The sequence below is a fragment of the Pseudopodoces humilis genome, chromosome 2 (genome assembly GCF_049639895.1).
Source record: "Pseudopodoces humilis isolate 2021_Gansu_Grassland_sample_001 chromosome 2, ASM4963989v1, whole genome shotgun sequence".
NCBI classification, from domain to species: domain Eukaryota; kingdom Metazoa; phylum Chordata; class Aves; order Passeriformes; family Paridae; genus Pseudopodoces; species Pseudopodoces humilis.
This window is the reverse complement of record NC_142201.1, coordinates 25,751,046-25,777,497: the sequence shown is the minus strand read 5'-3', so window position 1 is coordinate 25,777,497 and position 26,452 is coordinate 25,751,046. Positions and strand designations below refer to the sequence as shown.

The window sequence follows — 26,452 nt, the reverse complement described above, 5'->3', positions numbered from 1 at the left end:
ACTGTTATATAGAAAAAGAAGAAACAGTACCTCCTGAAATCTCCAAGTCCGTATTTCCAATTCTTGAACTCACCTAGAAAACTAGCTAATAAAAATAACAATTTTAAAATGGCTAGTTTCCTAAAGACCTGTATCTTCTCTTGTGTTGTTATAGAATCTTTAACTTCCTGATAGTGCAACAGAATGACTTACTCATAATTCATGAGATATCAAATTTTTGTATACATACAGTAATATACAGTTTGTTTTGTAAGCTATTTGTTTACATATAGTTATTAACATAATATTCCTGATATGCCTCATTAAAATGTATTTCTGCACCTAATACCATTAGTATTAGTTATACCATACAATACATTATTATATTAGTAATACCATAGAAACCTCTCTATTTCAGACAGCAGCTGGACAGAGAGGAAGAGAGGGGTCACTGCTCACTGTGTGCCAGGAGCCTTTGGGCAGGACAGATCATGTGCTCCCACAGGAAACGTTGTCTCCTTGGACAGGCCAGTGTCCTGGGCTGCCCACCACCACCTTGGGGCTCAGTGGGCTTCTCTTCTCACCTTTCAATATCTGAGACAGCTCTTATGGGAGTGCCAGGCATCAGCTCCTGCCCTTTGCCAGGATGTACTCTTTCAGTCAGTGGCCAGGGATTCTAAATACGCTGCCATTGCATCTCCACCTCTCTTATTCAGAAAGAAATTCAACCCATATAATAAATTGCCTGTAAGCATTTGGCTGAAAGCTATTTGGAATGTTGTGGTTGCTATAAAACCTCAGGTTTAAAAACCACTGTGACCCTGAAAGGAAGTTCAGGTGCTAGAAAATAAAGTCATGGATATTATGGAGAGATGATTGAAAGACAGAAACTGTAAAACAAAAACAATTTTTTTTTTTTTAATTTAAAATTAAGTAAGTTGGGAAAGTACAGTTATGATCAGAAAATTGAATGTGCTACTGGATTTGGAAGTGTTAAGTTTTGTTGAACTTGATCATCTTAAAGGTCTTTTCCAGCCTAAATAATTTTACCATTCTACAATAATCCCTTCCTATTTCACCTTTTGACCATGCACCAAGACAGTCTTTTCTAGAATTATTAACAAGTTTCATTTCATAGCCACCAAGGTCATAATCAGCTTTTGAATCCAAATGTGTCAGTTCAGTTTCACTTCATCAAGTGGACCTCCAGGCCTTTCCATTTCTGCATTTCAGCCGTTTTCCTCCTCTGTGATACTAGTGGTGGTTTTCTACTTTTCCTGATGTCTTGTCCTCTTGACAGCATCACCTTCACTACTGACATGGAAAGCCCTAGGCTGTCAGGGTGTGCATAGCACATGCTGTGTGGGATTTGGAAGGGTGTGTGCCAAAAAAGAAGCGTGCCATTTCTGGGCTCCCACAGTCCTGTGAGAGTGCTGCAGCCCAGCCCCAAGGTCACAATACTGCCAAGGGCTGTAATGGGCCAGACTGTCAGGAATAGAATGTTTTCAATTTTTTTGCTATTTTTTTTCAAAATTTAACCAATAATTAGGAAAGTATATTTCAAAACTTTAAGCTGTAGAATTAGGTTTCCAAGTTACCTAAAGTGCAGACATGGCTAGTGTGCTTTAATTCAGCTTCTACACATACTGCCCTTGCCTTAGGAGTCAAGCATTCCCAAATGTACAGTTGATCAAACCCCTCAAAGCGAAGCAGAGACATACATGCTTCTGTCCATGCCATACTACTACTGTAACTACAGCACATTAGTGATCCCCTGGTGCAAATAATACATTCCCAGTGTTGTTTAAGCACTTCAGAGGCAGCCGCCACCGTATCTGGTTACATTCTTTGGGTGAGGTCATGCCATGACAGCAATTCCACTGCAGATTCCGGACAGCACTTACCCTTTCTTGAGCTTCTACGTCTGCCTTGCATGAACTTAAGAGCTAATCTTCTTCCAAAAATGCTGCACTCCAGCCTAGGGACCCTGCCTATTTTGTCTGCTATGCTGAAACAACCCAACTTCAATGCTGAAAATAGGAAAAGCAGCTGGTGGGGCTTAAAACTTAACTCTCACAAACCAGATTTACTTCACATTGTGCTTTCCAGGGGCTCTTCTTAGGATTTCTATTTTATGTGAAAGACTGGATCCTACAGAATCCTCTTCTCTTAATACTTGGTAGCAGTACATAATCATTTCAGGTCTTTCAAGCCAGTAAATATTCAGAATACCTGTACACTGTCATGGCTGAAAAACACACATATATAGTTCTGTCTCACTTTATATTTCCTCACTGGTTTTTATGTAAATACTTTGCAGTGGTAGCCTTAGTGTTACCCTTCTTTATTTTGGTGAAGATTGTGCTCTTGCAGTGCTGCTACAGTCAAATGGAAAAGCTCCAAATGCTGGAGCTGCCCCATTGTGGGACAGTGGGCACAGACAGAATGCTTCCTGATGAGGACTGACAGGTCAGTTCTTGGAGGGATACAGATCTATTAGGAGAGGCTAAGACCTCTTCATACAGCTGATTTTTTCTCAGTGACTTTTGGCCACACTCTCAGTAGCACGAAGGAGGAAAGGCCCGTGAGCCCTCACAAGCAGATGGAGTGCAGCAGAACAGGCAAAAGAAAAGGGAGCTGACTCCCCTGCACGTTCCCAAGGAGGTTCAGAGGCTGCAGCACCTTTAGCTGACACTCAGCTCAGGCTCAGGCTCAGGCTGGTGGTGGGAAGGAAAGCGGTGTGTGCGGAGGTGCTGCATGACACGGTGGCTGCCTGCTCTGGGGATAAGGCCACACAAGGCTCCAGAGAGGAAGCCTGCTCCTCCCTTAGTACAGCAAATCCAAGCCTGGCTCAGGAATAGGTCTGCTTTTCTTTACTCAAGCCTTGCTAGCCAAGATCTCTCAGGATGAGACTATAGACCTTCCCATAATACCTGCAATAGCTACGCTGTGTAGTTAAAAACTTAGACTTACCACTGGCTTTTACATAAGTTTCTAATGATGAAATTAGCTGATACTATTCAAGGCTGTTATTTTAGTTATTGCTTGATGCAGTTAGGTATTTAATTGCTTATTATAGTTGATTAGTTGCATTGATTACATTACTTTGATTATAGGGTTTGTTACATGAACTGATTGCTCTGTCTTGATTGTAATGATGTTGTGCCGTGTGAGGAATTAACATTTCCACAAGAATGCAAGAACTGTTTATATTCTGTTTCTGGTAACGTAACTCAAATACATGGAAAACTGCTCTATCTCCTTCCTATTGCCTTAACTCTATCAGATTATGTAAGAAATCACTGAACCACAGAATATTCTGAGTTGGAATGGACCCTCAAGGATTATCAATTCCAAATCTTAACTGAATGGAATCATCCCACACAGGGATCAAACCTGAATTATGAGCACCATGCCTTAACCAACTGCACTAATCTCATATAAATCTCTAAGTATACTACTGCAAGAAATGTCATTTTGAAAGACATTAGTCTTCAGACATCTGAAACACTGAATATCCTGCTGACTGAAATGTGCAGGGGTTTAATTTATAATGCTCTTTTGGATTTATTTTATAGCAAAGGGAAGGAAAAGAGGCTGCACTAAATACACCTAATTGAGCAATATATAAATATATTTAATATCTACATCTACAAATAAAATGCTGGAGGCTTAATTAACATTACAGTGTTGATTTTAATTTTCAGGGCATGACACAACATATCCCTATTATAATTTAAGTGATGTAATAACAACTTAATGCATGACATTTTTATATTAGGTATTGAGCAGAAAGCAGTTTATGCCCAGCAATTTTTCAACAAAACTCCCTATCATTCCTGTAACAGGAAGACCCCTACTGACACACATGGGCCAGGCTGGCAGGCCTCATCCAAAAAGAGAGGAACTGCAGGACTAGGACCCAAAATGTAAGAGAGGAAAAAATCCACAAGAGAAACCTCAAGAGGAATGAAAAACATGAGTTTTAAAAGTAATATAGTCTAAACAATTAGTGAAATTTTTCATGAACGCCCAGACTGCTCAGATACAATTAGCTTTTCCCTACCTCCACTGGCTTGCCATTTTGAAGCTCACATGCATTTCAGAAGATCAGAAGTGTTGAAATACATGGTGTTCAGTGCTCCAGAGGAAAAAATGTCACTGGATATACTGATGGCTGGGAATGTGGAGAGAACTGCGCTGAGCCATATAAGAAAATTCTAGGCAGATCTGGTAAAAAAAGTTTCTTAAGTATGTTACCTTCTTGGAATTTATCATAAAAGACTAAATAAATATATTACAAGTATGAAGTTCCATAATCTAGCAACAGTGATGCAACACCTTTTAATAAGCTCTTAACAATATAATCTATTAACAGATTAATAAATAATCATCAATCAAAACTTCATTGAATACCTGGGAACACACTTTCCCTGAGCATTATATGCAACTGAACAATCATCCACCCACAGAAAGAGAAATCCTGTTCCATGATATGATTATTTATACTAATCATGCTTTCTTCTTAAAGGTGAAGCAATTAAAACCCTTTGCTAGGGCAAATTGCAGCATACTGAAACACCCTTAATTTTTACTCTAATAAAATTTAAAGATTTCAGATCCATGTGAATAAACAGTGCCTTTTCCTTTTTTTTTTTTCCTATGCCATTAGTTTCTGCACTGGGCAACTGAAAACAATGTTTTTTCTTTGAGAAGTGATGAAAAAATGATGAAGTATTTTTGCTGCAATCTGAAGTCTGCAGGTGGTTACTTTCTATCCCTCTGTCTGTGTAGAAGCTTTGAATTTTTTTCATAGAAAAGAAATGTCTGTTGTTAATATAGAAACATTTCTGAGAATAGGAAACAATAAAGGAAATTATCTTCTGCTGGCAGCACATCAGAATGAAGTAGATTATGCTTTTCAGAACTGACTGCAAGCCCTTTGCCCCAGTCACACACCTTTCCAAGGATTAACTTGCTTTGTATGCTTTGCATAAATTCCATCATGGCCCATGTTTTGCAAAGCAACAAAGTAAAGATGGAAATAGATAATACAACTCCCCTGACCCAAGCTGCTATTCTACATGGCTAAACAATTTTCACCGTCTCTGCCACTCACCCAGTTTTTGGATGTATATAAGTCACACAGATGCAGAAGCCAATAATCTATGTACAAATGCAGAAGACTATAATCTGTGGGAACTAAAATACCAGAGTAATTTTAAATTTGGATCAAATCCTTCTCACTTTCTCACATCTCATATTATTAAAATCAGTAAAATGTGTAGAATTTCCCTATCTTATTTCCTTATTTCTGGAGTTGATTTATGATATAGTCAATGGAATTCATGCCTATCTAAGTACACTAGAAGCAAAGCTCAAAGAAAATAATTTAATTTTCAGAGCCAAATGAAATTTGGAATGCCAGATTGCTACTAAAAATTCTGCCCAGTTGTACACTGACATTGTGGTTGCTGTGCAACAGGATCATGCAACTAAATGGCAGTGGCATTTAACCATTAGCTTTCAAATATTCAAATGCATGGGTCATTCCCTTAACATTTCCCCACAGTACGAACTCCCAACTTAAAATACAAGAGTAGTCTTCCTTCCTCCCTCCCTATTTCATGTAATTGTAGTAAGATGGTTTTACTGCATCTTCACAGAACTCTTCCCTCAAAGCTGCTTTGCTGCATTTTGAACGAGCAAAGCAATGACATTAATGAGAGATGTCAGTGTGGGCTGTTACATCTCGGAGAGGGAAGCCAATGGACCAGTGTTTATGTCAGGGAGCCAGGGACCAATCCTTGGTTTTGTCAGCAGTGAAGGTATTTTTCCTGCACAGTGGGGCAGATGGGAAAGGAACACGGAACCTCTCTCTTCCCTTCTCATCAACAAGTGAATTCCTCTTTGGTATCCAAACAGTGTGTGTGGTGCCGAATGGTTTAGACATTTCTGTTTGGTTGGCACAGTACCAGCCCTTTCCCCTCAGGAGAACAAGTCACAGCAGGAAAGGAAAAAAGAGATTTTAAAGAATTTGCAATTTGGCTAAACCTGAAAGGAATTTCAGGGATTTAAAAAATAAATAAATAAAAGCGCTGTATAAACTGGGGGCTTTGTCCCTGCCAGTGTCAGAGGCTCTGCAAAAATCAAGGGGGAATCATAAGAGGCTCTCAAAAAAAAAAAAAAAAAAAAAAAAAAAAGAAGAAAAGTTGCCATTATTTTTTTTTACTGCAAAATATCTGGCAACCAAAATAATTCATACTATCAGCTCCTCTGTGATGTCAGTATATTCAGGCTATATCTGTAATACTTACCTGTCTGGAAACAGAGGAATATCTTACTGCAAAAAAACCCTGTATCTGTGTTCTAGACCAGAAAACATTAGCAAGATGGCAGTTTTGCTGACAAGTCCCTGGATGCATCCAATATATTAAATATATATGTACTCATATATATATATATATATATATTAATATATTGAATGTATTCATCACTAGGTTGTCTTGTACATTATCTAGTATGTGAGGAATAGCAGTTTTAGTAGAGATACTATTTAAGTTATGCTCTCGTTAAAGATTGCATGCCCTCTGTTGATTTGAAGACCAGCGAACCTAGATCAGAAATCTTGATAAATAGTTTCCAAGTGTTTTTAATCTATCACATCCTAAACATTTTCCAGCAGAGAACAGGTCCTTGCACCACACAGACAAGTTTTACAAGAGGTAAAAGAGTTTCTACCTGAGAGAAATAATAGTTCACAGGAGCCTTCCTTGAAGACCCTGCTCTAGAATGACCTCCTGAGTAACAAAGGCTAAATCATTTCATCCCAAGACATATACTTCAGTTCATAACTTCTGGATATGCTTCATAAGATTACACAAAAATATTTCAGTGATGGAGAATTATCCTTAACATTGACAAAGCTGCTTCCATAATTCCTTATTTTCAAAACCATGTCTGCTCCATGGTTTGAATCTCTTTAGCATTGACTTCAACTCACTACATTTCTTTTGTTTTTGTGAGAGACTAAAAGTCCTCTGCTATCAGATAACTTTTGACTACAAAGATACCTTAGAAAGACCATGGTCAATTTACCTGTTGACCTTTTCTATGTTAAATGAAATAAATCAAACTTCTGTGCACTTTTTCTAAAAGTTACCACTTCAGATTTCAGATTTTTCTTCTCCAAACTCTTTCCAAGTCAATAAGGTTTTGGCAAAGCACCAAGAAATACCAGAGCTGGAATCAGTAATCTAACACTGGTCCCACAGGCTATTCCTATATTGCCAAATAAAAGCCAGAGGACAAACTCCACACAGCCCCAGCACCTTGCTCACACCAACACAGCTTAGTATTATATGTGTAGTTCACATCTGGTTTCAAAATAGCTTGTGGAGGTGGTCTGAAACTCTTCTGTAATGTCAGTACCTTTTCTTCTACTAGATTTCCTTCTGACTTCTGTTGTGAGGCTTTTGACTTATGTACCTCTGACTAACTTACCTTTCACAGGACTGGGCACTCCCAAGCTGTAATGTGCTTCTCAGGGAAAATATATATGAGTAACAAGAACAAAAATGATAGTAGCTCAGGCTCCAAGCTTTTCAGGCCCTCCAGGAAAACTCTTTTTCAAAGTATTTTCCCTTTGATTTACAATACAGTCAACTGCATTTGAATGTGTGAATGGGGTTGTCTTGCAGTACAAAAGAGAAATCTTGGCAGATGGGCTTAAGCTGTTTGCAAGAATCCTCCTTTGCTCCAACCCTTGAACTAAGTTCCTAAAAAAGAATTAATCCACCCTGTAAATGACTGGTACTGCAGGAATGCAATCTGTGCTTCCCATTTCAGTGTTGAATGCAAGGTCTAATACTAGAATTAATACTGTGGGATAGTTCACCATTGGCATCAAAATGTAATGGTTGCAAACTTAAGCACTCTGTATTTAGCAAGTTCACCAATGAAACAATTTTATCTTGGTGGACCATCAGCATAAAAATCACTACTGAACTAGTGCTAGTTTTCAGTTTTAAATGTTTAGTACTCACTCTGCTAAAAAAAAAGAAAAAAAGAAAAATACAACTGCAAAACCTTTCACAGAATCACAGAATAGTTTGGGTTGGAAGAGACCTTTAAAGCACATCTAATAGCAATGGACATCTTCAGCTAGACCAGGCTGCTCAGAATCCTGTCCAAACTGACCTTGAATGTTTCCAGGAATGGGACACCTACCACCTCTCTGGGCAATCTGTTTCAGTGTTTTACCATCCTCATTGTAAAAAACTTCTTCCTTATATCTAATCTAAATCAACCTTCTTTTAGTTTAAAACCATGATCCCTTGTCCTATCAAAACAGGCCCTGCTAAAAATTTTGTCTCTATCTTTCTTACAGGCCCCTTTAGGAACTGGATGGTCCCAGTCTGGTTTCCATGGAGCCTTCACCTCACCAGGCTAAACAACCACAGCTATTTCAGCCTATCTTCATAGGAATGGTGCTCCCTCTCTCTGATCATCTTTGTGGCCCTTCTCTGGACTTGATCCAAGGGATCCATGTCCTTTCTCTGCTGATGAGGACTCCAGAGCTGGATGCAGCACTCCAGATGGGGTCTCACCAAAGCAGAGCAGAGGGGCAGATCACCTCCCCTGACCCGCTGGACACGCCACTTTTGATGCTTTTTTTGGTATGTGCTATGCCACGCTATTATATTAATGAGTCATACAGGATGGAAATAGAATTTAAAGTAATTAGGTGTAATTTTGTCTCATGTGGCAACATGAAGAACATAAAATGCATTTAGTGTTGTTCTCCAGAGAATCCACCTAACTTAATTCCAGGGAGAAATTATTCTTTGAGTTGTGTTTTCTACCACCAGTTGTCAAGGTAACAACTTTGTTAGATATAAAATACAACTATTTGTTCTCTTCTTCAATGGGAAAGCCAACAGGCTTGCTCAGAACATTTTCAAATGGATTTTTAGAGCATCTGGCCTGTAGCATGCAAGACTGGCCTGTGTTACATACCATGGGCATATGGAGTCACCCTGCAGTAGAATGCAGCAGTGGCCAGCAACATTGCCAGTCACCCCTGCCACTGTCCTTGCCTGAGTGTCTGTACCCTGCATGAGAAGCTCCAAAGATGGGAAGGGGATTGACATCCTTGGTGACTGCATGTGCAACCTCTGGATGCTGCTGCCGGCTCCTGAGGACACATGTGTGGTAGCCAGGCAGATCCATTGGTCCAACCTGGGATGCCATGATCTTCCCAGAGAGAGGTCTCCCGAGAGACAGCTTTCTAGGGGTCTCAGGCCATCCTCTGGCCACTGGGTAACCTCAGCAAGGTGCAGCCTGTGGCTGCAAGTGATGATCTCGGTGAGTTCCAGCTCAGTGATTTCAGCTCTGCTTGCGAGGTTATCCCAGGCCGACACAGAGAGGAGTGTTGTATGGTGATTTTAGCCTTTCTTGTCCAGCAGCTCTGCAAAGGGTGGCCAGGAACTATGGCTCCCCTCTGAACTGGCCAGAGGATGGGGTCTTTATGGGGGAAAGCAAGGGTGGTACCAAGGGGGAAAAACCAATGGCTTACAAAGAACTAACACAGGCATCAAGGCATGGTGGGATAGCTGGAGCCCTCACCATGACAAGGAGAATTGTCCTATCTAAGAGGTATCTCTGCAGGAGAGGGTTGAGATAAGCTTACCACAGCCCATTCAAGGGACGTCCCTCCAGGGGAAAGCTGTGGCAAGATTCTCTGCCTCCACACACATACAGCACCAGCATCCTCTGCCTCAGGCCTCGGGAGCCCACAGGTCACTGCTGGGCAGGGGTCTCCATGTCTCTGCCAGGGAACCCTTCTTAACATGGAAATCAGCAGATCTTCATCACATAGAATGTGTCTATAATGTAGCTATTTGTTCACTGGGCTGAGGCTGCCAACTTTGCATTACTTAATACAGCAGCTTTGGAGTTCTAGAAACCAGAGCTCAATTTGCATGAGCATCCCCCAGATCAAAGACTCCATTTTCCCATCGCCTTGTCTCTGTGCCTCACAGAAGGTGAATTTACATAATGCCTGTCTTATTAAACAGTATCTTGCATTAACATATATAAAGAGAAAGCAAATATCTCAAGTTTAATTTCTAAACTACCAAATCAGTAGGTAATTACCCAGCTGATATACTTCAGCAGTCCACAAGCTGCACTTAAACTGTATGGGTGAAGATCTGAATCTAGGAGTGTTTCAGTATCCTCTAGTTCAGCTAGGTTCATTCTCAGGTTCATTTCAGGGCTTAGCACCTGATGATATATTCTACTATAATTAATTCCTTAAGCCATCGCTATCATGAGGAAGAAACTAGGTCAGTTTAAAATTAAATTAAATCAATGTTACACAGAAGTGGCTTTGCAGAAGAGGAGAGGAACAACTTAACACTGCTTGGTTTGGTGTGCATTTTAGATCTCACAATGGACAAGCAACTCTGCCTTCCACAGCATCCAGCTTTTCCTTCACAGAATCACAGAATAAACCTTGTTGGAAAAGACAATTTTCTTCACTTCATACCTGTAATTCTTGCTGCTGGCTGTTTTAGGTTCTTGTTGGAGCACAACTGCAAAGCTAAAGATCATGTGGTAATGGTCAAGGCAGTCATGAATAGGTCATAGCTACTGCAGAGAATGAGTATCTGTGGTGAGAGGAGGTTGTTGAATGATCTCCAATAGAATAACTGGATTATTCTCATCCACTAAATAACAAAATGTCTGAAACAAACACACAAATGCACATAAATTCCTTTAATCACCATATTTTTCTGAAATAACATCGCTGTACTTTAATTTCAACTTTGATTTATTTCACTTGATTCCAGTTTAGTTGTTGTTTTCTTTAAGGTGAATTATATCTGCATTATTTTTTAAATAAGACATTGCTATTTTAAATCAATTATTTTTAATCAGTGGTTTTATTTTTATAAATGGTGTCCAGATCCAGATCCATAGCTTTCCATAAAGCAAAGTAAGTCTTAAATAATTTAAGTATCTCTTTTCTGAAATGCATTCATTTCCTGGGAGAATTTTTGTCAATTTCATGCCTTCTTGGGAAGGAAATAAGCCAGAGAAAAGTATTTTATTATTCTATTCACAGTTTTATAAGAGCAGGAGAAAATGTGCAACAGTAATTGCCTCCATTCCACTGCAGGCACATACTAAGAAAAATTTGTAATTATGTGATTTGTCCTCTTCACATCCTTCCCAACTCAAATGAAGCTAAAAACAAAATGAAAAAGGGGACACATTTCTTATTCTGAGTTGTTGTGAAAGATGTTGTATTTGTAGTCAGTCTGAAGACTGCTTGTCTTCAGCTACCATTTTTCACAAGAATTTTATGGCTTTAGTGTAGACTAGGCACCCACTCTGACATGGCAGGAGTTTGTCCTTTCCCTGGCTGGAGGACAGTTTAGTCCAACTCTTAAGTAGTTTTGCCCCAAAGGCAGGGGACAAAAAGGGCACAACCCAGGTCTGAAAAAGGCTGGTACTGCCTGTAGGGAGCGGACTGGGCGTGGTGTTGCCGCTCTTCCTGAAGGAAATGAGCTGGGATGCGAAGAGGATGTAACACAGTGGCAGTGACACCATAGTCTCCATGGCACATGTTCTTTTGATAAGGCCCCACCATTACTGTAGATTAAATTGGGATCTCTCTTATGCTATCATCCCTACCAACTTTCTGAGGTGTGTTAGTCAGAGAAACTTGGTGATGTACACCTTTAATTCACCTGATCCTATCAAGTTCCTTATTAGAGGAGAATGAGTTGCAGTGGGTGTGATCATGCTGAGGTGCAAATTAGCTTTCCAACAAATGGTGCTACTAAGTATTTCTTTACTCTGTAACAGGTGAAGGGGACAGCAAGATACAGATGTGACAAACAGAACTAGGCCCAGATGTAAACAACTGGTCGTGGATTGCCATGAAGCTTGTCGTGAGGTGTCTGAAGCAGGATCACGTTCTTGGGTTGTACATCTCCAGCACTCTGGGGAATGGCTGGATGGTGACCAGCCCCTTCCAGCCCTGCACAGGGGATGCAGTCATATCCAGTCACTGACTTCACCAGACACAGAACCGCACCCCAGATTGGAAGATGTTCTTTCCTTGGGTCACTGCAATGACTTTGTGCCTTGGTGTTCTCCTACTGAAAGCACCTAGAAAGGTGTGAGGAGTGATGCCTGTGTCTGTGCTTGAGACTGAGGACACACTGTCCCCTGACACAGAACCTGGCCTCAGAGAAGCTGTGTCTATCCCAGCAGTGGGGGGCTGTGGCTGCACAGCTGCACTGCTATTACAGGGTGTAAGGCTGTACAAGTGCCATCTGAACACTTCCTAATGATCACTTTAAAGCAGGACAGAAATAAGTTGGGTTCCTGGGAAATTACAGAATCACAGAATCATCAAGGTTGTAAGAGACCTTCAGGATCATCCAGTCCAACCATCAACCCCAAATCACCTCTACACCATACTCTAAGTGACACATCCAGATGCCTCTTGAGCACTTCCAGAAATGATGACTCCACCACTTCCTGGGCAACTTTCTCCAATGCTTAACCACTCTCTCAGTACCCAATCTGAACCTCCCCTGGCTCAGCTTAAGGCCATTCCTTATCAACTGGGACATAGCAGAAGAGATTGACCTTCACCTCACTATAATCTCCTTGCAGCTAAATAACCTCTGCTTGTCCAGACTAAACAACTCCTGTTCCCTCAGCCGCTTCAGGACAGATCCAAAAATTCAATGAGAGGCAGTGGTTTTCCAGGTCACAACCACTGAATTTTCTGGAGTAAGGAATCTAAATAGGAATTTGCTCCTCTCCTCTGTTAAGCAGCTCCCATGGAAAGGTTCTCTGGGCCTACGCTAATCAGGGACGGTTAAACCAGGTGTCATCCAGACCAACTACAGGGTAAATCCAAGGAAAAAACAGGCAACTTTGGCATCCTGCAGGGTCTGTATAGCACAAAACATGAGTACAATCCAGAGCATTTATCCATGCTCACATTGAACACCTCAGTTTTTTATACCAATAGATGTCTTTTGTCTTGTGCACTGCAATGCACATGAGGGTCTGAAACCCACATTGGGTTTAAAGCCCTCTTCAGTAACAGTAAAATATAAATCAGTTTATAACTTTATACTCCAAGTGATCTAAAGCCTAATTATTCTGAGGTATTGGCTAACTGAAATTCAAGTAGGGTCTCACTGATGCCAGTGGAGTTATGCTACCACTCAATGAACATAAGCAGAAAGATGAGCAGGCCCATGGTATTTCACAGCAGAGAGAGGCTTGTGTACCATCCCACTTGCCATATTATTCAGCATACTACATCTGACCTCTATTGTCTGTTAACACATATGACTACTTATTTCTTGATAATTTTGGAAATCAAAGCTCAATTAAAAGCTAGGGTTTAGACTATTTTTAGGTATTCTTTTAGATTATTTATATACTATTTAGGTATTATTTTAGACTATTTCTAGGTATTCTATCACAAAAGATAGAACAGCAAACACATTTCTAACATAAACTAGCACATTCAAATCCCATCAGATCTTCTGATGCTCCTCACTGGGTGCATTCCAAATCCTTACTGTGCCCACAAAGACTGTGCAATAGGAAACAAATGGTAGTGGTTGAAATGTCTTCCTTTTCTAAGCAGATATACCTTTCAGCATGCGTTTCCTGACATCATTTTATATCACCTTTCTGTTTGGAATCTCCACCAAAAACTATCAAAAACCTTAATATACTGCTAAACGTAAACAAAAGGAAAATACTTTCCTGCTAGAAATGACATAAATAATCAAAATTGAAAGATGACAAAATCACTGTACTTACTATGTGTCGTGCTGCGAACACTCCATCAACGATTGCACAGCAGAAGGCTGCTACAACGCCAAAGCTGATAAACACGATGGAGGCCACCAACTGAGAAGAGAAAAACAGACTGAGCAATCTTTTCATTATAATTCTTTAAGTAAAGCAATTACACTAGTTTTTCTAGTATTCTGAAATGATGGTTTCCGCTGCTGTAATTCACTTTAGATCAGTGTGTCAGGATGACAGTCATAGATTCGTAAAAAGGCAGAAATTTTTGATGCTGAGTTGACAGACCATCAAGCCTACTAGAAAAGTTTAAATCTTTCAAGAGAAAGTTAGGTCAGCTGCAAGAGTTAAATTCAATGCTGATTTCTTCCCAATCAATTTACTTAATAAAACAGCAGTGCTTCTATAAGGACATGGCAAAAAGTCATGCTCCCGTTGGCTCACATAAATCTTTAGAGCTTTACTACGTGGTAGTATTTCACATCAATAGATAAAAACATCTGTAGTAAGTTAATAACTAGCCTGTGAACAATCAGAAATATTTTATCATCCCAAATAGCACAACTAAATCAGAGATTCAGAGGACTGCTACATGCAGAACAGCTGGGGTGTGCTGCCTTGGCCCTGCCCTTGTTGGGGTTTCCAGATAGCCCCTCAGTGTCAGAGTGGGCAGAGCAGAGCACAGCAGAGCCCAGTGAGTGTCCCAGCTGCAGCACAGACTGCACAATATCTTCATCAACCTACCAGCCATAGCTTCAGATCTCGTTCCATCTCCCAAACTGCTTCATTCATTAAGCACATTCATTGATTCTCTCTGAACAGGACTGCGGATGGTGCAGGGCTGGAGCACAACTCTGGCACAAGCAGAGGTGGTATGGAGGGCTTGGGGGAAAAGGCTGTGCAGGCTGGGCATGCTGAGCCCCTGCTCGCTGTGCTGCAGCTCTGACAGCAGCTACAGGGCTAGAACAGCCCCAGACACCTTCAGCTTCCTGCCCAACTCACTCTGGAGACAGCAACAGGACTTGGAAAGAATATGGAATGCCTCTCCACCAGTGTGCTGTTGGCACACACTTCTGAGATGATGCTGGCTCCTTCTGAGGTCACATCTGAAGGGTCCAGTGCTGTGAGCCAGGTGAGATGAAGCCCTGAAAGACCAACTATACACTTGGCAAGGTGTTCCCCTGGGTTTGTTACCCCCAGTGCCATCAGATGAGGGACAGATGCTGACAGTCCTTCCTCTCCCTGCTTAGAGGATTTTGTGATGTTGAGGACAGCACCCCGAGTTTGAAGGAGTGGGTTCCTGCAGGGTATAAGGTGAACCTAACCTGCATTCTCTGCAGGCTATGTTTTTCAATGTAATGTAATGCATACTTCTCATATCTCTGGCATTTCTCAGGCATAGTCACAAGAAGAACCCTTTGAAACACCCTTATGACAGGTTGATTGTACTTTACAAGTGTATTAAGTTATAATTAATAACAATAAGAGATTAAAATTTTTTCTTGAAAACTGTCAGAACAGCATTCTTTTATTGATAGAGCACATGGAAAAGGGATTCAGTTAAGAATGTAGAACTTTTTTGTTACTTACCAACATTTACTCATTAAATGCTCCTTCACAAGATGTATTCCTGAAATGTCCAGGTACAGATTACCAAAATTATAGCCACACAGCTCATAAATCCATTTGCCTATATAAAATCTGCATTACCTAGATGCCATTTTCACAAATTTGTAAGGCATGGCTGACTCACTTGAAAAATGGACTCTTTATCTTGTGTTAAGAACAGTACAATGTTAATAGTGCTTCCAGGGGATGCAGCATTGGTGATTTTCTCAAAAATATTGGGCAAGTAAGAAGCTACAACCATGTAAGCCCATAGCTTGGATGCACAAGTCAAAGCAATATCACCCACTTGGAGATAAGAGCTCTTGGAGAACTGGCAAAAAGTACAACTTAAAAGCAGAAGAATCACAATGCTGACACACTCCTTTAATCTCCCCTTAGCTCGTGTCTCATGCAATCAGAGGTGAGTCAGCACTGCCACAGGAATTGCTGTGGAATTGGAATCCTCAGCATGGGGAGAAAAGGGGCACACAAATGTGGCTAAGATTGATGGTGCTGGCTGATCTTGGGAAACTGCTGCATTCCCCCTGCAGCCAGCTCCATCTTGCTGAAACCCTAGGAAAACCCTGTTAGCTGCATCACCCTTCAACCTCTGCTGTCCTGGGGCTCTCCAGTGTGTGGAAGGTCAAGTCTCATAAATCTGGCTGTCTAAAGATCTTGGCATGCAATTTATCAGATTGAGAAGGCTGTGGACTCCTATCACTGCAGAGGAGTGGGCTGTGCTGCCCTGTGGCAGCTGCATTTGCTACTGATCCTGATCTCTTTATTTGAAAAAGCAGCAGTGTTTAGAAGTTCTGATTAAGCCATTATCGTTTGATACCTCTATCTTGTTTTTCAAGTCATAGCAGTCAATCAAATAATTAGTGGGCTAAGCCAGGTGTTTCCAAATTGCCTGAGCTCAAGATGAATTTACTGGAAGCTGACCTCAGGGTGGCTTTTCATTTCACACATGAACAATTTATTGATGATCTACAACCCCCAAACCAACATTTTCCACTCATTGAGATAGCTTAAATCACCTAATGAGTGTGCTGGCCTTTCAGTATCACCATATAGCCTTAGGAGACCACGTATAAAGGTGCAGTAAATCACAGTATAGAAAGGAGCTATGGAGTTGGCTTTGCACTCCTCAGTCATGCTGGTGATCTACCCTTCCAAGGAGTTGTGTGCAAGTCTAAGGTTTACAGCCAGAGCCTGTTGTTCTTACTCATGACTATGAGCAACTACTTCAGTGAGCAGTCCCTTTAGAACCAATATAATTTCTTGACTGAAGTAATATTTATCATGATACCAAAGTGGGAGAACATGTCACTGAGAGCTTTTTGACTTAAATTGCCTTATATATATTTGAATGATAAAAGAAGCAATAATACAAGAGCACCACTAAAAAAAATTCCTTTAAATAAAATTAGAGATTTATATCCTCTCTCAAATTTCTCATTGCTTATTAAGAATGTGAGAAACATAAAAAACCAAGTACAAAATTAATTATTTCTGAGAATTGGCAAGACAACCAAATGAAGAGCTGTTGTAAATTCAAAAGCTAATTTTCCTGAGTAGTAGGTGATTGCTGGAGCAGCGAGTTCACAAACCTAGGACTGTCTAGAAAGAGAAGCAATGCAGTTCAATTAAAGATAGAGAATGTTTGCTGACAGGTAAAAGAAATAGCACTTTAAAAAAAAAATACTAATCCATCACATCATCTTATCTCCATTTTCAACAGTTTTATGTTTTGTCAGGACAACTATTCATTATTTATAGCAATATATTTGAACAGTTATTCAAGAAACAGCTCTGCTCTTGGTGTTCCACTGGTGTGAAGCCAGGCTTCTCTACAGCTGGTGCCATCAGAACACTTTTACTCCTTGTTCTTCTATAGAACACAATAATTTGATTATTTACATAAAACCAGATAGTAAACACTGAAAACTGTACTGTGTACAAACTCAAAAGGTAGTTGTTTATCACAATAGCAGGTGGAATGAGGGACTTTTGTACACAATATTAACTGAAGAGCTGTAATCTATTTTCAGCTGTGTCACAGAACTATGAAAACACTCAAAAATGCAAAACTAGCGAAAGGCTGGACTGCTAAATTCTTGCACACGGCCTTCTTTCAGAAAAGATACGCATTTTTTTTCTCAGAATTCACCTGTCTTGGACAACCTCCTGTCCTTCAGCAGGCATACAGCACCACTGCCTGCACTGTCACCCTCCTGCACAAGCGAGACTAGTGAAGGCAGCAGGGGACACACAGTGGCCAGGGATGCTGGGCACAGACTCCTGTTCAGCCGCCAGAAGTGCACCTGGCACAGGGAGCTGGCAGCTAAGTCTCCCACAACAATTCCCATTTTTGGAGTTTAGAGCTGTCCAGAGACCAGACCCAAGAAGCAGTGTGACGAGGCCACGCCAGCTGCAGCCACGCTCTCACGCACACACTGCACACAAATCTGCACCTCAGGTCCCCAGGCATGCTGTGTGCTGAATCACACGCTGATGGTGCCACGTCCCTGCTGCGTGACACGCAGAGACCTGCAGCCAACACCTGCCAGCAGAGCCACAGAACACCACATTGCTCCTCAGCACAAGCACATGGTGCCTACAGGCTGGCACCTCTCTGGCTGTTTCCAGCATCCCTGTGCAGTATTCTGGGAGCTAGCTAGACTCTCAATCCTGGCACATCCTTGGCTTCCTCATGATTCTGATTTAGCCTTTAGCTATCCCCAACCAAAAAGCTCAACTTCTCAGGTAATGACAATCACTTCTAGCTATGTGAGATGCCTCATTCTCTTGATTTAGACCAAGTAGATCTGAGACTGAAAAATGTGTGGATTTTTTGTTTTCAAAATCACCTCGGTACTGGATGCAATTTACATTGCACTACATTACTAACAGACTCACTTTGCTCATGCTAAATGACTACTACTGCATACTTTGCTCATGCTAAATGACTACTACTGCATACTTTGCTCATGCTTGTCTCCAAGCATTGTGCTGTTCATCAAGTATCTCAGGGATTCTTTTCCAGGCAGAGAAAGAATCAGAATTACCCCAACTGATGCAAACTGAGAACCACTGTCACTCAGTATTTTTTGCTCTAGAAAGTTGTCTTTGCAAAAGGATAAATGTTGTGTTGCGTTGTGTTGTGTTATGTTATGTTGTTATGAAAGTGTAAATGTTATGCCACGGGTTTGTAAAGTCCTTTTTTATTCCCACACGGGTTCAAGTATTTGGAAAAGAAATGCATGGGGCAGTTGTTGCGGGCTGCCCCTAATATTACATTCCCCAAATTACAGTTTAATTCTACGGGCCTTTTTACTGGTTTGATTTCCCCATGTCCCCAAGATCAGAAATATAGGCTTAAATAAATCTGCTGCACTTTTTTCAGTGGGGAGGATTATGTAAGAATAGAAGTTTATGAAAACTCTTATCACAAATCCAAAACAGAGAATGATTTTTCACCCTGGTGCAACCAGCGAGCTGGAACAACCAATCTCAGCCAGGAGGTACATCTGTTACCATGGTACCTCAGTGGGTCTATAGATTAATAGTCCACAAAATTAAGACAATTAAATTTATTGCATTGCATTGTATTTCAGATGCTGCTGTCAACTAAGCACTGGCAGTCTTGTGAAATGGGCCTGTATATCAGTACTTAAATTGTGAGTTAATTTTCTCTAATTTGGAATGCCCTGTCCTGTGTGGCCCCTTCTCACACAACAGCCAATTCCTTTCCCTGTCCTTGGGACACATGTTTTGCTGCAGTGATGAAAATGAAGCATAGGCAAGACTCTCTACAGTTTTCACAACTGAGTTAATTAGGAGGTCTCTCACTACACCAGGTAATATGCTCCACAATTTATGGCCTGACAACATACCCTTTCCACAGGCTGGTTCTTGAATAATGGTGTGGCTGTAATTGAGGCTCTGCTGGAGGGTTGTCACACCACAGGAGATGGGATTACATCATGTTTATTATTCATTAATGCCAACTCCAGTCATAGCTGTGCACTGGTTACAATGACAAGAATTCATAATGGTGAAAGACTTTCATGACTGCCCAAACTATGCATTCCAGTTCCTAAAGGAACCCTACAAAAAGCTGGAGAGGGACTTTTCATAAGGGCATGTAGTGAGAGGACAAGGGGAAATGGCTTCAAATGAAAAGAGGGAAAATTTAGATTAGGTATTAGAAAGAAATTCCTTACTGTGAAGGTGGTGACGCACTGGAATAGGTTGCCCAAAGAAACTGTGGATGTCACATCCCTGGAACTGTCCAAGACCGGGTTGGATGGGGTTTGAGCAACTTGGCCTAGCATAAGGTATCCCTGTCCATGACAGGGAAGTTGGAACTAGGTGATCTTCTCTTTAAGGTCCCTCCCAACCTAAACCATCCTGTGATTCTGTGTTGTCAGGTGTTTAGATTAAGTCTCATCCTTAGATCAAATTACCAAGTTAGAAAACTATGGCATTTTCACTGTTGAATTCAGCAAGTCCAGTCATATGTTGTTCAATATTATCAGCAAAGATCTTTGATTCAGATTTCCTTCCCTCTCTCTGTTATTAACAGCACCTCAGGGCATAGACATGAGCCTATGTGATTGCCCAACTCAAAGGGCTTCTCCTCCAATCCTTAGTTTGGTTCCCTGCTGTTCAGCCCTTTCTCCTGCTCTCTGTCCCAAAGGGCTGCATTCCTTCATCTCAGCTCCTGTGCTTACCCAAACACACAGGAAATTCAGTGAAATTCACTCCATAGGCAGAAACTACTTATTCTCTCAAATGAGTTAAATTAGAAGACTGCAGAGGGAGATGAGCACTAGATTCAGTGCAAATGAGAAGGTGACACCATGGAGCCACGACAGAAGGGAAGGAGGCAGAAGTGCTGACAGCAACTAATAGATTGTTTCACCTGTTCAATATAATTTACAGTCCTAGAGATTATCAAAGTAAAAGCTAGGTTTTAGCTGTAATGAATAAATCATAAGGACTGGGGTTATTCTGTTGTTTGTGGTCAAGGAGACATTTGTTTTACTGCCTGTGAAGAAGTCTGCTGTTTCCCAGTATCATGTCAGGGATAATTAGGAAAAATAGCAACATGAAAAGGCCAGTTGGTGTAACACAGGCAGGAGAGAAGTCCCATGAGAAATTTAAGCAACCTCACATGCATAAAAAGGTTGAATTAATTAGATAAACAAAGGGGAAAGAATACAGAAACCACATTAGAGGTATAAATTATTATGCCAAAGAGAAAAAACAAGATCAAAATCCACTTTCAAAATCAAAGTAGCATTTTTTGTTTGGAAAATTTATTCTTTTTTCCTTGCCCCACATCCTGAAGGGCAAAACTGTAAAAGGCAGGATTTGCAACATCTTCTGTTACACCTTAGTGTAATTTTTATCACATGTAGGCGTCAGTAAAAAAGTAGGCGCATTGCTTTCTCCTCTTCCAGTGGTATTGGTGCTCAGCTTTTGTAGATAATTCATCATTTAGGCTACACACGATAGCAGGGGACTGCAGAAGTATCCAAAGATGGAAAATGTGCAGGGGGGTGACTTAGGGGTCCTGGCTCTCCCCCAGCCCAAGAAGGTTTACACAGCACAGTTGAATAAGAAAAGAAAGGGAGCACAGGTTCTGAGTCTGCTTACTGCAGCTCCTAAAGGCACACACAGACATCTCTAGGACAGGGACTACTTCCTTCCTGGTCAGATGAACAGACTGCTGGAGTTGCTGGGGACTTTCCTTGTGCCATTTGCTGTGACAGTTATGGGGATGGGGGAATTCAGCATCTGACCACACTGACACGTGTCCCATGACAGGAGGCTCACACAGCCACCTTTGCTTGCTATTTCCCTTTAGGGCATGAAAACCCATAGTCCAAAACTGTCCCTAGAAAAGTAGCATGGAAACATCTTGCCTTAACATTATACTGTCCAAATAAAACCTTGTGTGCTAACTAATAGTTCCCTGGTCTAGGTCTCTCTGCTGTTTTCACCCTCTAGAAATGTTGTCTTGAGCATTAATCTTTAACCTCTACCATTACATTTGCTTTACTCTTTCTGTAATTCATCTTATCTTTCTTTTCTAACTTGATAAAACATAGGAAAATACAGTTTCTGTGAAAAATGTTATATGAAATAAAGACAAATTTTCTTACATTTTTATCTTCAAGCAAAGAAAGATTGGTGGGAATTAAATCAATAGCCATTATGAAACATGAAACAAAATTACTGGGAAAGGTTACCTAATTAATACATTTTTTCTTCTGTCATAATCTAATATCAGCTACAAAACCAGACACAGAATAGCTAGGAAATGCTTTCAAATTGTTTTACAAGCAAATCTTTACTAGAATGACCAATCTACAGGATAAAAAACCTGTATCAAGCAGTTTCTGGGCACTTAAGACTTTGAAACTGGAGTCACCATTACATTGCAATCAGAGAATGAATATGATATATGTGTAAATGAACCCATATTAAATTCAAGATAATTCATTCATGATGAGTAAAATGCTTGCCTTGATTCAGTTAAAAATGCCACCACTGATGATGCACTATCAAGTCTCCTGGGATTTTGATAGAATCTGAGACTTCACTGGAGTCCAACAAATATTACTAAAACAATTTAAAAAAAAAAAAAAAAGAGACTGAACTATACTTGCTCTACATTTTCTAAGACAAGAAACAGAAGGAAACAAAAAAAAGTAATTTTTCCTGGTGCAGGCTTAGCTTTATCATCAGTGCTCTTTTAAGCCTCCAGACCTAAGAACCTCAGATCATCCCAGTAACCATTACTGCAGTTTTCTTCTAGCAGCAGCACATCTCAACTTTACTCAGCTCATTCAAACAGTGCTGCTGTATTTTGTCCCAAGTCTGAATTGATCCAACCACTTGACTAGCTGACCTTCTCTTCTTCAAGGAGGTACACTGCATATGCTCTGCTCCACCTTTGTTTTTGCTCTTTTTAGAGAGTTTTTTTTTTAAATAGCTGCTCTACTTTTCTTCCATCCCATTAAATTAGGTGCTGAGTGTATGATCAACCCCCTTCCCCTCTGTTTCAGGCTCTTACTGTTACACAGGGCAGCACTGGGGCTTCTCAGGGCAGCTCAGTCTAGTGTGCTTTTCCAGATAGTGCCACTCTCTGGCCACCTTTATACAGAAAAGAGAAAAAAAAATCATCTAGATCTCACAGCTGGAGAAATGCTAATGGTTTTGGAAGCAGCTTAATCAAGCCTTAGTCCATCAGGCACGTCAAACTGGTAAGAATTCCCCTTTGCAAACATCAATAAAAGCACTTAGATAAGAACAGTTAACAATTTTTACACATTTAAGGACATCAAATTCAGTCCAGAAGAAAAAGCTAAATACAGAATTACAGGAAAGGGAGTAAAATTGAAATAAATTTATATTCACTTATCAACAGTGCTGACATTATAGGAATTCATCACATATTTCCTTTTAGAGATGTTCTTTTATTGCTTAAGCTGAAACAAGGTCATTTCATCACTCAAACAGCTGTTCAGAGCGATATGAGAACAATAAACCAAAAATACATAGCATATCATGTGTCATAAAAGTTTATGCTTCCTGGTAAAAAACTGTGGAATTTACATATATCAAGACTGTCAGAGCTGACTGTTTTAGGAGCAAGGACTGTTTTTACACCAAAGTCTCTGTTTTCACAAATCCTCTTTCCCTCTACAGTGACTTCATTGGTTTCTTAAGACACACACACACACTCTTTATAGAAATGTATAAATTACAAGTTTTCATGTAGTGAAATTCTACCTGCAGAGTCTGGAAGACTCTATCTGTCCACCATGGATGCTCAGCTATTTAAGTTGCACTAATTCTTCAACAAGAGATTCAGAAACTCCCTGTCCTTTCCACAGGGTACACCCACCTCACCTTCTTCACCATGAAGAACCAGAACTTGTATCAGATTCCTCACTGAGACTTTCTATCCCATGTTCCTGCTTGCTAGGAAGAGTAATTGACATCTTTACTGTTCCACAAACACATTTCATGGGTCATAAGGTTTACTTTTGTTCTCAACTGTGCAACAGAAACACTTTCATTACATAAACAGCACAAGAAAACAAACTGGCAGTTAAAAAGTGCCTTATTATGCACTTAATCCTGTGTGCTGTTCCCAAGCAAGATCTGAAAGGAACCACATCCCAAAAGACTGCCACTTAATAAGACAGAGAACTTAAACTGGCTTTGTGGCTTGAGTCTCTGTCTCAAAAGAATGGTGACAGCCTTTAAAGACTGCAGTATTAAAAATAAGCTCTGGTGGTGGAAATTCACCATTCAATTTCATTCATATAGGTATGCATCTTCTTTCTGTTTCTATAGAATTTAAGCTTCCAGAAGCAAACTAAAGTAATTCTTGTTGCCAAGGAAGCACTCCAGATAGAAATGAAAAATTCTCTTTCAGAATTTCTCCCCTTTGTAACCAATATTCCGTTTCTTTCTTCCAATGAGGTGAGAAACTGGAGGTGGGTAAGACCTGGGACTGGTACCAGTGGACCAGCATAGGGCTGTGGGAGAGAAGGAACTACAGTGCTAGGCTGTAGGTGGAGGTACTTGGTGGCATCTCTGTAGCCATGTCAGACAGACAGAGCCCTGATGATGGAGCACGAGGATTGCTGCAGATATGACTGTGCTTTCCATCACAGCTTTACCAGCTGAAATAACCTGGCACACACATCTATAAAGAGTGTAAAAAGCATTTGGCACAATAAAGACATAATGTCAGTGGCACAGTGGCATAGACTTCTATGTCATAATTATAGGTATTTTCCAGGACATGTCAGCTGTAAATACATACATGTGTGAGCATATATTACGGGTTATATGGTTATAATGTCACAGTACATTTCTATATTATAATATTTATATATAAATAAACATTTGCATGTCTAGCTGATGAATCTTCACTGGTAAAATCTGAAAGCGTACACCTGTAGACATGTAATATGAAATGCCAATCCATAAGGAACTAGATCAGGGAAGAGCTGAAAGACCTCCCACACTTCCTTTGGTAATTCACACAGTGAAAGACTATTTTTGTCTTTTAAGTCCTTGAACTTCAGAATTCTCAAACACTGCTGGGAAATTTATGCTATCTATCTTCAGGCATTTAACTCACTGACAACACTTAGATGATGGTTTCACACCATAGTGAGTTGATATAACAGATTATTCCTAGCAAGAGGGACAAATCTTGTTTCCTCCTTCCATGGATTCCTCTCTACCCATACCCATGCAGCCCCATCAGTTAAGTTTTGCTGTGTCTGATGCTCACTTGGCTGTGAGCCTTTTTACTCACTTAACCAGTGGAGAGTATTTTTAGCCAGGGCAGGGAAGAGGAGCAGAAGGAAGCAGCAAGATATAGGAAGAAGCAAAGGACGGAAGAGAAAAGCGCTCTTTGTGTCAGTGAGTATTCAGATTTATTATAAATTGGAAATCCTCACATTAAATGCACAAGGTCAAAGAACTGCCTGCAAAAAGAAATACAAAGTATTTTACTTAGTCTTTATTTATGGACTATATAACACTAATAATAGCAAAATAAAATCTCTAATATTATACTATTAGAAACAACTTTCCCACTTATTTACATTTTACTTTCCCACAGAACTTCCTTCTTTTAATTTTACTTGTCTTCATTTTGGATGTTGCTTTCATACCTGCCGATATATCACCTATTCTCCTCCTCTGCAGTTGAAATAACTTAGCCTTCAAAATATCTCCTGTTCTTGTGGAATATTCTCCTGCATTACAGGGAATAACACAGATTTCCCAGACCTACCATGGACAGACCACGGTAGACCATTAGGACATTCCAAATCTCTTCCAGAAAGGGTTAAAAAGGGGTCTCAAAGCTGATTCCTGCAAAATAAGGCAGCTAATACCCAGGACTACACCATCATGCCTATGGGCCATCTATACATAGTCTGCTCTGCTCTCAACTTGAAACCAGACAGAATTATAGTATTATATCTTTTATAATAGCCTCAATATTACAGAAGAGAAATATAATTGTCACTTAACACAGGATTTTTCTTGCCACACTTCAAGTAACTAAAACTCCAGAATCTAGTTTAAACCATCCTTCAAGATCTCTTCCAGAACCTAAGGAAAGAACAAGATGCCTCTGAAGAGCACCTCATTACAGTCTTGAAGAGCTAGTCATGAGAGCAGGAAGACATTCTCAAAGAATAAGCTGCTTGCACTTAACAGGTAATGAGATGGTGTTATATATTGAAAAAAACGCAGATACATAAAAAGGAGCCACTCAAGCTCATTCAAGTGTCAGTGTCAACCTATTCTGATTACCTTTATATAAATCTTGTCTGTTTCTGAAATGTACAGTTAGATCACACCACAAAACCCAGCACACATTTATGCCTGAAAATGTATTAGTAGGTCTTTTCTGTTTCAATTGTTTTAAAGGTGCTAAACAAGAGGAGGATGATTACTAATTTCTTCCATTATTAATGCTTTTACCTCAGCATTAATTGTGTTTCTCTGAACTGTGTGAATTATGAGCATACAGAAAACTAATACTGAAAGAAAGAAGTGCTGTTAATTTTGTCAGAAACTTGAGTTTAAGAGAGAAATAATACCTTGGTAATTACAAAAAATTGCCTTTACATTTTCTGCATTTCCCCTGCAACAGTAAAGGTTTCTTCCATTTATTTGCACAGGAACATCAAAGATATTCTCAGGGGATCTATAGAATTTTAGTGGTCTTTTTTATTAAAATAAGCTGCTTTAATTAGCCTAATATGTGGTATGAAATCAATCAGAAATTAGTATCTTTGATCAAAATCTGCACTAAAGCTAATTTCTTCTAGAATGTTTGATTTGCAAACAGCAAATGAAACAGAACGTGTTCGAACAGAGCTAATTAGGTGAATATATACCAGTATTTTGGGGGGAGCTGTATATATTGATAACCATTACCTTTTCATAAAATGCC

General features: G+C 40.2%; 1 protein-coding gene across 2 annotated transcripts in view; it reads right to left on the bottom strand.

Annotated features, from left to right (window-relative positions):
• The window catches only part of TMEM255B (transmembrane protein 255B), a 66,972-nt gene that overhangs the window by 24,449 nt on the left and 16,071 nt on the right, over positions 1-26,452 (bottom strand). For both annotated transcript variants that reach the window (XR_015771919.1, XM_005516580.3), the window contains exon 4: positions 13,849-13,938. Coding sequence is in view for 1 of the 2 variants with exons in the window: in XM_005516580.3 (XP_005516637.1) it covers positions 13,849-13,938 (90 nt within the window). In the remaining variant the exon portion in view is untranslated. The remainder of the gene's footprint in view (positions 1-13,848; positions 13,939-26,452) is intronic.